Source organism: Anser brachyrhynchus (assembly GCF_964034855.1).
Source record: "Anser brachyrhynchus genome assembly, chromosome: 5".
Lineage (NCBI taxonomy): Eukaryota > Metazoa > Chordata > Aves > Anseriformes > Anatidae > Anser > Anser brachyrhynchus.
The window spans coordinates 18,177,410-18,189,862 of NC_137699.1; the positions used below are offsets into that span (position 1 = coordinate 18,177,410).

Here is a 12,453-nt window from a genome sequence, read left to right on the forward strand (position 1 = left end):
TTAAGGCTCCCAGTCACCGTGACCAACTGTAGAACAGATCCTCTTTTGCTAGTAATTTGATCATCACAATCCCCTAAAAACACATGAACGAAAGGGCTTAATCCTTTTTATCCAGTTGCCACTCTGACCTACGTCTGGAATTATTTCTTTCAAAGTTTATTTTATATGTTGATGTTTTATAAGCAAATGGAAAAAAAAGACTGTTCTAATAATTAATTTTCCTCCTTTTCTTCTTCTTCTATTTTTTTCCCAATTAAACATTCTGTTTGCAATTCTCCTGTTGCATGGCATAACCTCAAATTTGACTGATTTAATTAAAAATGTTGGCAAAAAGGATTGTGATTTCCACATCAATTCTTTCAAAAAAGTTTGGCATAAGAATTATGCCATTCTCTACTTCCTGAGTACTTCCCAAGAGCACTCTGCATATGTTTTAAGCTTTGTCCCATCAGTGATGGTGGTAACCTCCATTTCTGTGCCCTCATTTTTCCCTTGCCATGTTCAGATGTGCTTATTTCTTTACTGGAATGAGATGGCAAAGCGGTACTTCAATTTCTTTAAAAGTTTCTATATTATAAAACTAATAAAACATTTGAAATTTTTAACTGGGAAAAAGTCATTGCAAACTATGGCAATTTGATAAATCTGTCACAGTATATTACTTCTGTTCTTTACAGTCATTCAGTAACATAAATTTCAGGTTTTCCCCAGGTGATGCTTACCATGAAGATAATGCCAACAAAATTGGTCAAATAGGCTGGAAAACGATCCTTCCATGTCAGCTTTTCTTTATCTGTCTGAAATTTTTTTGGGGAAAAAGGCACATTTACTAAAGATGAAGCACGTGATTTTGTACATGTGACAAAAACACAGAGGGGAACAAAAGGCTAACAAACACACACCCCGTTAGCAGATGCAAAGACACAGTGTTTACAGTTACAATTCCACACAGGCAAATTGTTTACTCCAAATCTAGGTTCAAATTTGTCAAGAGCCTGCACTGCAAGTATAAATAAAACAGATTTTTCTGTATACTTTTTGAAGGAAACATGCAAATAGCCTGTCATAAACCATGAAGTAAGATCTCTCCCACTGTTAAATATTTTATTTTGCTTTCCCTGGAAAAATTCTTCCTCTTCTTCCCTTGTCCCACCCCAGTCCGTATTTGCAGCTTTGCAATTACACAACTGGTGCCACTGAAATAAAGATTCTACCCAAAAAACTTCAGGATGAGTGTACAGTTGATGGAAGACCTTGTTTTGCAGTGCAATCCACTTCAAATTGCTTCAATGGGAGTAAGTTTTGATTACCTGACTATCCACATGGTATGTGATGGACCATGTCAATGGGAGTTAAGATACACATGTGTAGTAACAGTTTGTAGGCTATCCTAAACCCAGTCAACCATCCAGTGACTCTACCACACTGAATTTGGGGAATTAAGATTTCATTTAGAGCAGTATTGCTCATCTAGAGTCTTTCCTGAACTCTCATGCCGGGAATTGTTTCTAAACACCAGAAAGTAAACAACAAAGTAGCATTACTGAAGATGACGCACATGTTAAAATGAACATAAAAATATTACTCAAAATCCTATTTTTATCACATGCACGTTGCCTCAGGGAAGTGCAAGCAGCTCTTCCAACACACGGGCCATGCTCCACTGCAAAACATAACATCAATCCATCATGTACACCTAAGATTAGCCATGCAGTGCCATTCCAGATGCAAGAAACGTTGGCTAAAAGAGTGCTGAAGAAACAAGGAAGGGGAAGAAACCCAAAACTGAATGTGAATATTAAACAAGGGTTCAACAGCCAAAAACAATTGATTTGTGTCTTCCATAATTACTCATAATTTGAGTTTCCTCCTAAGTTTGAATAAAAAGAACCAATTTCACCCCAGCCATGACTGTCTTAACTCTTTGTCTCCATTTGTTTGCTGCCTCTTCTGGAAAATACCGATGCTTCTGATGGCAATCAAAGGAAACAAAAAAGGATTGGGCAACATAGCATTACAAAGTGATGCTAAATTAATCTATATACTCTCTACTGACTCCACATACCCAGCATTTCAGCCATAAGTCAATACTCTGTTAGTTTGCTCAATGCTGTGCGCTACGGCTTTAGGTTAATAAAAAATAACAACAGAAGACAAACTGTTGCCCCAATCTTGGAATAGGTCAAACTGCCCTGCAAAGAATTTCCTGTTTTTAATTTAGGATTGTGCCCTTCTTGTTCCTTTATGATGTGTAAAGGAGGAACACTTTGGTCATCCCTTAAAAAGTACATATATATATTTTCAATCAGACTTCTTTTGAAAAAAATACGAGCAATTTCTGGGTTGGCTGTAGATAGTTTTCCTTTAAGTTGTATGACAACTCAGAAATCTGATGTTGAATTTGAACTTGAACACTCTAGATCCCAATGAAAGATAATTACTGAGTCTTTCAGAAAAACTCCTTTTCTCACGTTTCCCAAATTAGTAACATCCAAATTGAACACAGCCCAAAAAGTTATAAATAGTCAGGTTTAAAAAAAACCCTCCCTTTATTGCTCAGCTTTCATATGCTGATATTTTGAGGTCACCATTCATTAATTGTCTGATCATCCCAACCTTCTACATTTAAGAACTAAGTTCCTAATACACCAAAAGGCACAGCAAGCTGCAAATTTTTAGTATACAACAAAGTCTGTGTTCAAACGTTGTTTATGTAAGAGAGCAGCAACCCAAATTCTTTTTCTCCTGTAAGGGATTTTAAAGCAGTGCTGCAAGTCTGGTATTCCACATTGCACTGAGTGGCTTGCACAGTGCAATGCCTAAAGTAGCTAGCAGGTATTGGCATCAGCCTTGTGGCATCTTGAAAAGGGGGCCCAGCAGTACTCAAGCTGGTCAGAGGAACTGCACTGACTGAGGGCGAGATGTGTGTCCCTGGGACCAGCAGCACCTTTATCATATCCCCGGAAAGAGCAAGTTAAAAGCAGAAGTGAGCGATACCTTACCCGGTGAAATATAATGGAAGTTATGCTTTTAAAAGGCAGAAAGTTATTATCAAAGCTGGAATTGGGCAAGAAAACTGGTGTTAGTGTTCTTAATTATGCTCCAGTAATATTTTTACTAACAAAACAGTCCCAAGACCTAAGCATAAAAAGTCAGACCCAGCTCAGCAGCAGGACGCTCATCTTCTACAGCTGTGTTAAAGCAGTGCCCAGTGCCTGATCTACGCTCCCAGCAAAAAGGCAAAAGCAGGTGTTAGGGCTCCCCGGGACAGCCACGACACCACCAGATGCTGCCCTGCGCAGCCAAAACCTCAATATGCAAAGCACCACAGATTTTGGCCCCATGGGTTAACCTGCTGGCAGAAGGATGACAGAGAAGCTCTCCTGAGATGCTTTACTTATAATAGCACAGAACAAGACGTTTTGCTATATTTTTTCTCAAACTTGATTTGTTAGCCCAACAGAACACCCCTTCCATCAGACTTGATGAGCTTTCTTAAACCACACCTCTGTATCTGACAATATCATTGAAGACATCTCTAGACTTAATCAGGTCTTGAGTAAGAGAATGGACAAAGTACCATATGTATGCCAGGACTGAAAACAACTGGAATTTAAACACATTACGCAGTCTCTCTCTTTTTTTTTTTTTTTTTAAACCCATTTCCATTCTTTTTCCCATAGTCTTGGGTCAGCACCTACTATAAATGACCTTCTTTTTCAAAGTTTTTTTTTTTTAAAAGGTGAAATAAATTAATATTTTTACCATACCTCTTTATGTTTGTGTTCTTTTCTCAGTGATTTTTCTAAAACCTTTGCTTCATATTCTGCTCTTGGATGATCCTGTAAAATAAGTCATATTTAATAAAAAGGAGTCATCTGTTTTCTGTATCAGCTACACATGAATCATTTGCAGGTCAATTTCCTAATAAACTCCAAGTTTCTAACTCACTCAATATGTCATTTATGTCAATTGATGGGATGGTCAACTGTACATTTAACAAAACGTCAAATACCTTATCATTTGCAGTACTACAGCAGCAACCGTAGGGTGATTTGCTATCAGACACCTACCAGTAACCCTATATACATTTATATTTAATACTTAAGAGTATACAGCACATCCTGCAGGCAGGTTCAAACCACATGACATTATGCTTGGATTTCCATGACCTGCCTTTCTCATGAAAATTAGATTTTGCATTAACTGTAATTTCAGTGACACTCAACTCTTGAAAGAAACACTTATTTGCTGTAAATATGAAAAACACGTTGCTTTGGGATCCCAGAAAACTGTCATCTGGGGCCTTCCCCTAATCCTGTCTTTGACGAAATCCACACAATTACCCATGTGCATTGCAGGAGAGGGTGTAGGAAATGCTCAAAAGTAAGAGACAGCCAAAAGATTTAGAAAGATTCACAGCTTCAGAATTCACAATAATTATGCATTCACAAAAGATGCAGAATTCACAGTTATGCATTGGATGGAAAACAGAACAGATCTGAAAAAAGTCTGAACAAGTAGAGAGGGGGAGGATGTAAAGGAAAAGCAATCAGTGGGAGTTTTAAGGAAAATTGGAAAATTTGATGCTCGAAAAAGAAGAGGTGGAGATCAAAAGATGGCATTCATCAGTGGACATGTAATAAAAAAGGCAGGAGCAATTAAAAAAAAAAGATGTTTTCCAAACCTTGACTGCCTCCTTCAGGAAACCAGAAAAAAATAAAAAGAAAAAAAGAAAACAAAAATTTGATTACTAAACTGTTGCAGATTATCTTGGATTTATATTTTTAAAATTACATGGAACAATCACAAGTGCAGTGGATGGCAAACACTAACAGAGAAAATCAGTCTACACATGTTCTACGATATCTGTTAACATCACTGTACATGCTGCATGACATAGGTGTCCCTAAAAAACACCGGAAGATGAAACACTTTTTATTTTAGTATATCACTTAAGACCCTGGCTCTTTACGATGATACTAGCTTAAGTTTCACCAAAATCTGAAATAGGAGGGGCTCAAATTCTTTGCTAACCTCATGACTGTATTATCTAGAATTGCCTATACAAAACAAAGAATAAAATATACTTTTTTAACAACTGCTGCCTTTGGTCACACAAGGTTTTAGGCTGTAGAGCTCTGAACTTGAACACGAAGGAGATAGCCGTCAGAAAGATACAGTTAATCCTTTCCCCTTTCATGTACGCTAACAGCAAGTTGCCAAAAATAAAAGGGCAGTACAGTATCCAGGAAATAAATCCCCGTATTCTCTCCCAGTAGAATAGGTATGGTCTAGCAAAGTGCATGGCACAGAGGCCGCTTGCATAGCATGCCTAAATATATTAAGGAGGAGTTAAATATTTTAAGAGGAGATAATTCAAGCAGAAACATTTTGGGCGTGAGGGAAGCAATAACTGCCCAAGGCTCAGCAAGCTGCACGGCACCCCGTAAAGCCCACGAGGTTTTTGTTACGAGGGAATAATATTTGTTGTGTACCTACTCAGGACAGCTCGTGATATGACAAGTGCAGCCGTGCTCCTCTTAAAAACAACAACAGCAAAATATCCGGACATGCAGGCAGCCGGGCAGCGGCTCCGTGCCAGCTGGGGTGCTGCAGCCACCGCGCCACATGCCAAGGGCAGCCGGGTGACATGGGGGGACCCATCTCCCCAGCCTGTACCTGAGACTGCCTCGGCTGTCACTGTACTGGGAGCAGGGCAGGTGAGCACTTTTTGTAAAGTGTGATATTAGAAACAAAAAGGTGTGAGCATTTTCTCTCCTTTCCTTCTAGAACTTCACTGATTTTTTAATATCCTTTTTCATACAAATTTGACCCTTTCCCCTTTCAAGCTATTTAGTGTATTTATTATAAACCTGGGTAAGGATTATTATTTTTTTTGGTATATGAAAAAAAAAAAATACGCCTTAACATTTATGTCCCTCCCAGTGCCCAAAGCCCACATGTCTGGCAGTATTTTCTCAGGTATTTGCCAAGTCAGAGCTTGATCCTGCATCATTAAAGTTAATAGGAATTTTTCAGTGCCCTTTTTCTTTTCTTTTCTTTTTTAGACACAATGCTGTAGCTATCAAGTTCCATACATTCACTTCTGATTTACAGCCGTGTGAGATGAACAAGGTCTGTGGTTGTTAGCGCCCTGACACCAGGCAGGGAGTAACATGTGAGCCATATATTCCATGCATGTGCTGCTAGGTGTGACCTGGCTGCACATTCACCAAAAGAAAAAAAAAAAAAAGAAAGAAAAACACTAGATTTTGTAGCTATACAATTACGTTTCTATGGCAATAATACGTACTACTCATACCCTTGCTATAAAAACCTCAAACGGTTCATGCATGGGATTTTCCTGTCTTTTAAGCACCCCATGAGCCAATGTCTGGCGGCTCAGGGCAAGGAGGGACTGGTAATGCCGCGGTGGAAAGCAAAGAGTCAGAAAGGAAGGGACAAACCTCCTCCTCTTCAAACCCAGTCAGGTCCCACCTGTAGTTGAGGCGCATCTGCTTTCTCTTCCAGTGTTCCATAAAGGTAGCAGCTGAAACAACAGGTTGACAATTATTTGGGAGTTTCACAAAAAGCTTCGGAAGTCATACCAGCCTCGGGGACGTGCCTTGAAGCTGCACCTGCCAGGAAGATGCCCATGTGCACGCTCCCTGTTGCCACCGGGAGGTCCCAGCAGGTGCAGCATTACACAGCACACCCGGCCAGCCTGACTCCTCTGTGGCTGCTCGCTCATTCAGCGGTAACGTCTGCCTGGGAAGTGCCGGTAATCGGTGCTAGCAGCCAACTTTTCTACATGAGCTAAAAGAAAGGGCATTTGCTGTACCCACGTGGCTTCATGCAGAACGACGCATGCAGTTTTTTAAGGGGTCTAAGAAAGTCAGACTCCTAAACTTATTTAAATATTTGTGTGTGACTAATGATACTGCTTGTCTTCATCTGTACGTAATTCTGTCTGTGAGCCCAAACAAATCTGTCTTTCATCTCTACAAAATACGACTGATTTAACTAGCCTAGTACTGTTGGTATAGTTATTCCCTCAAAGATATCAAAATAAACCGTTTTCATATTATAATTCCATCCATCTAGTATTCTTAATAGTACTGTTAGCTCTTATAATCACACCCAAACCAAAATATTCATGCCAGTGTAAAAGCTGCAGGTGGGCAGGCTGTTAAAGAAGCCTTTATATATATATATATATATATATATAATTAGTAGAACTAGAATTTTCTTTTTTATGGGGAAGAATTCCAGAGAAGAAACCTCATTAATGCAGTTCTTGAGTCACAGCAAAAGATCCCAGTCTATATCAGTCTATCTGCCTCTGAGACAGAGCAAGTTCTCAGAGGACATATTTAGATGCTGGGAATACACCAGTACCGTATAATAAATAAGTGATTATGAAAGAGGCAAGTCTACCCAGAAGTGGTGTTCCCAGGGGAGCTTCCCGCAGTGAGCATTAACAGATGTGCTCAGAAACATTCACCCCCCACATTCAAAAAAAAACAGAGGCAGGGAGAGGGCAAGAAGGTTGAATACAGAGGAAAGGACACCCTCGTGACTGGAGCCTGGCTATGGTCATGACACTCATTCATCTTCTAAGTGAAACTCCCACCTGCCAAGCTTACAACTGAGTCCCTGCACAGGCCATATGCTTCCTGTAAATCTGAATCACCATAAGCGTCTCTTGAGAAAGACCACATTGGGTTTCCAGGGCTCCTTCCCCATCCCATGCTGCTGCAGCTCCTGCCCTGGGGTCTGCAGTTTCCACCCATAGTGAGGAATATGGGAAATGAGTAACACCTCATTTCTTAGTGCTACTAGGAATCATTTCATGGCACTGCCTTACAACGATGCAAAACAAAAATACTGCATCTGAAATGCAGCCAGCTCATTTCAAATGCAGCGGGCGCACGTGCCAGGTAAGATGCAGTAGCGGAGCACTGCCTCTTCACCGGGCATACTTGCATTTTCATATTTCATCTGGGCCCACCAGCAGAAATGGAGCTCAACAGTTGCCAAAGGTTACTGTCCAGATGATGTTATTTTCTGAGTTTTTTAATGACATTTAAGACCACAGCTTCAGGTTTACTCCTTTGGAAAAAAGCCAGTATCACTCAGTACGAGGTAAGATTCAGGGCTGGGCCAAGGAGAGCCTGCTATTTTGGGGAGCAGCACTGGGCTATGGTCGATATTTAATGCTGAACCTGTGACAGAGGCCCAGCTCAGTGCTGTAGCTGCTGTAACTCCCACACGAGCAGAGTTCTCCAGGTTGTTGTAATAACACTGCAGAAAGAAAGCCTGGCCAAGTGGTTGCTCACAGGGATACCTCCAAACCTGGAATAATTTCTCCTTTGCTATGCCAAAGAGACCCTGAGTCACCCAAGCAGGTCAGTTAGCTTCCCTCTGCCTCACTACTTCAACTGCACATCAGCCTAGTAAAACTTCTCCTTACAGGCAGAGGTGCTCACAAATGGATGGCACTGAAGACTACGCGTGTACCTACACTTAGAGACAGACAGTTTTCCTTAAAAAATAAAGTGTTCCTTTCATTTTTTTAAAAAAATACTTTGACAAATCCTTTAGAAACTGTTCGCAGTAATGCAAATTCATAACCTTGTGGAAAAAGTTCAGATTTCCCAATTCAAAATGACATTTTTGAAAAAAACAAACATTTATTTTACATGGTATTACTCCAAAATAAAATTTTATGTTGACCCAGAACAACTCAGGAATTCACATTCCACTCCAACACTATCTCTAATATTAAGCCTCATTTTGTACACAGCACAGAAACTGGCTTCTGCTAATATTCCTGCCTTTGCCCAAGAAGGTTGAAAATGGATGGAGGGACCCATACCTTTTTGCTAAAGAAAGGGAGGTAAACAGCCTCACTCTTTGGATAATAGAGCATTATGTGCCAAGAACTGTGTGTGGGTCACGATAACAGTGAACGAAAGAGACCAAAACTGATACTTGACTCTCCACATGACAGCATCAGACTATTTAAAGCCTCTGACATGGCACCCTGCTTTGGGGTGTATCACATTTCTCCCTGTATGTTACACGCCCAGATGATCCTGAAGATCGCAGTCGCTCCTCCCTGCTGTAAAGTGGTTCAGTTCAACCTCCCCAACTCTCTAGCTTTCCTTCTGAACCTGCTGCACTCCCAACACTCCACTGCCCCTTCAATCTATCTGCAGGACGGTCCTTTTCCTTGCAGTCATTGACAATGAGCTCTTAGTAAATGGAGTTACACCAACGTGTGCTGAAATCAGATCCGGTGAATGTAAAAAGTGGTACATTACAAATAAAAACCTGTGTTGGGTTTTTAGGATTAAATATTACCCAAAACAGTTTCTTTGGTAGCTCACAACAAGGTTGACAGGAGGGACAAATGTCTTCTGCCCCTCACCAACACTGGGAACATGTAGCTGTTGAACTTCACAGCTGAGGGGAATAAAGCACACATCCCTGTTCTCCGCAGCATCTCTGTACAGGGCTCCCAGTTACAACCACAGGTTTTGGACCCAACAGTCCCCATTTATCTAAACAGGCCCCGTTGCCTCGCAGCAGGGATGACCACGGCTCACACAACCCTCTTAACCGCCCCTGAACCACTCTCACAAAGGTTTCACAATGCTTTTAAATAAGTTCCCCAGATGAGAAAAGAAAGGTTAAGTGACTGGCTCAAATACAGGGCCAGTCAGCATCAGAAAAAATACCTATAACAACATGGTTGCTGGTCCACACGCATGATGTCTGCTTGCTGATAAACTTAATTGCTTCTCAGATCACACTCAAGAATCAATCTTGGTTTGTCCGGAGACGTTTAAAGGCCATTACACTTCCCCGCGGAGCCCTCCCCTCAGCCCCAAAGTACATCAATACATTTCTTCTATAATGTTCTAAAGTGGAAGCTGGCTCTGCAAATAGATTTTTTTTGGCAAGCTATGCAATCCAGTTAATGAAATTTTGACATACCATGCTGCAGTTTTATGACAGATGCTTAACAATCTCATTTGATATTCATCTTGAGCAACTTTTTTGAATTTTAGCTTTCGGTCCAGAATATAAATTTTGGGGTGACAGTTTCATGTTGGGGGGGAGAGTTCTTTACGTAATTAACTGTCTGGGTATAAATATACTGCTTTATCTCTTCTGTTTCTTCCTGTTGTGATTTAAATAATTAAAACCTTAACATCAAGGCATTTATCTTCTTACCCCAGAGAGCCATGAAGACTGAGAAGAAGACAGTTGCAGGGTTATCAAAAAGATGACTTGCACGAGCTGTTGCACAAGCAGAGCTCATCTTCCAGTAACTGCATGTTCTGTCACACAAGGGACACATGGTGATATTGTTTCTCTGGTCACACATTTCCATACTGCAAAGAGACAACAACACGTGTGAAAAGCAAGGTCAGTACAGCTCATCTTCCATACTCTGACAATATTTTTTGATGGGCCATTCTCTTTGGCACAGCATCTATTTCTGATCTTCAGCACCATCAAATGCTACTCTTGTAGTGATTCTCTTTCCTGGTCCAGTGAGAAGCTCTGTCCATAACCTACACTGATACAGGGGCTGAAATAGGAGATTCATAAGGGTCTATGCTTTTTATTACAGCAACTTAAAGCTAAAAACATAAAAAAATAAATAAATCATTCTTGTTTTAATATACTAAGGACAGCAATAGGTAAGGTGACAAGGGAAACATTGAGTATTAAGAGATGAGTTAACGAATTTAACCTCTCTGCACTCCAACTCTGAAATAGCAATAGTGACGCTCTCCTTGACTTTCTTCCACAGTTGGAAAAAGTACAAAAGGAATATTAACAAACAAAAATAAATTAATCTGCATTAATCTGCTTTGTTAATCACTGCTTATAGTTGTTGCACAAAGTATGTTATTTTCATACACAGCTGATGATGCATGCAGGACAAAATGCAAAATCATAGGGCTTTAAAAATTATTATAATACAAAACTTAGTAAAGTTTAAAAATAGTAGGACATCAAGATTTTGTTAATCTGACCACAATTGCTTAGTTTAGACATGTATATTCTTTATTTATCTTCCTGCCACACAGCACACTTGTCAGCATTTTAAGATGGAAAGCACTAAAACCTATCATTAGCAGCATTTTGTTGGTTTGTTTTAACATAATTATCTTAGTTAGGAAAAAAAATACCTGAGCAAACAGCCAAGAATTATTTTTAGCACATCAATGCAACTCAACAAATAATATTAACAATAATTGCTAATGATTTTAAAATACACTTCAGTTCTGGTGCCTGCGCTCAGCTATTGGTAAGTCTCCATTGCTTATTGGAAACAGGAATTGTTGAGACTGGGGGCTCCCCTGGCCCGGGGAACTTGCCCTCACCTCAAGTGCACCTCCCAAAAGATGAAGCATGCAAAGGAAGACAAATCTGGTTTTTTCCTCTTTGTTTGTTTTTACCTTGGTATATTCTCATCCACAGTTGCACAGCCGTATAGGAAAACAATAATCCCTACAATGGAAGCTGGAATAAGCATTTGTGTATAAACTCCCAGCCAGGCAAAATATAGTCCAATCTTCTCTCCAAAGTATTTTCTGAAAGACATTAAAGATTTAAAGAGAGAGAGAGAAAAAAAAATGTTTCCTATTTCTTAAAATATATCATGGCTAAAATTATGAATCACAGCTGGATTTAGCATGGAGAAAGTAAGATCCAATGACCTGTGGGAATGTTTTCCCCTCAGAGGACTCTCTTTCTCATGATGCTTGGAGTTAATCCAGTGATGAAGGCACCATGAAAGCCAGTCAGTCCAACTGGTCATTTTTTTCCCGTCTTTCTGTCGTGTAAACTGGTATCTTTGGACCTCCTGAGAGCTATTCATCTTACAAAAGCCCTGCATTTTCTGTAACTCAGTTGCTCTATAGAGTCTCCACTCTCACCCAGAGCAAACAACACTCACTGAGAGCGCTGAAGCCCTGCACAAACTTCCTCCCTACCCAGCCCTACTCCCCTCTTTTCCACCAGGCTAGCCGGAGATGCAGACGTGGGACTATTCCTGGGCACAGCACCACAAGCTCACAGTCGTCCATCCTCAGCAGGATGGGCACCAAGGGACCCGCACGTGCTGCAGAGCATGGGTGGGAAGGGCTGCGGTGCGGGAACCCGACCTTGGGGCTAAGCTCTCACCTCACCAGGTCAATGGGCTGGTATTTATAGAAGACTCCATAGCTCGCCCACTCCTCGCACAGGAGCTGTAAAAGAGAAAAGAAGGTCAAAAACAGAAGCAACACATGCGTGGCTGACTTCTCCTTTGCAGTGCTCGTGCTGTGATCCAGTCTCACCTCTCTTCAATTTCAAAACATAACTCAGATCTGCCAATACACAGTCTGCATTAAGTATTAAAAACAAATTTGGTGATCTGGCATGCTA

General features: G+C 40.5%; 1 protein-coding gene across 5 annotated transcripts in view; it reads right to left on the reverse strand.

Annotated features, from left to right (window-relative positions):
• ANO1 (anoctamin 1) overlaps positions 1 to 12,453 on the reverse strand; it is a 77,844-nt gene that overhangs the window by 12,311 nt on the left and 53,080 nt on the right. For 3 of the 5 annotated variants that reach the window (XM_080594341.1, XM_080594340.1, XM_080594338.1), the window contains 7 exons: positions 12,211 to 12,275; positions 11,484 to 11,618; positions 10,246 to 10,406; positions 6,471 to 6,553; positions 4,688 to 4,699; positions 3,771 to 3,842; positions 723 to 797 (listed from right to left, as the gene is read on the reverse strand). In XM_080594341.1, coding sequence (XP_080450467.1) covers positions 723 to 797; positions 3,771 to 3,842; positions 4,688 to 4,699; positions 6,471 to 6,553; positions 10,246 to 10,406; positions 11,484 to 11,618; positions 12,211 to 12,275 — 603 coding nt within the window. Of the gene's footprint in view, positions 1 to 722; positions 798 to 1,891; positions 1,970 to 3,770; positions 3,843 to 4,687; positions 4,700 to 6,470; positions 6,554 to 10,245; positions 10,407 to 11,483; positions 11,619 to 12,210; positions 12,276 to 12,453 lie in introns of all 5 variants that reach the window. The other 2 variants (XM_080594342.1, XM_080594339.1) reach the window with 2 other exon arrangements.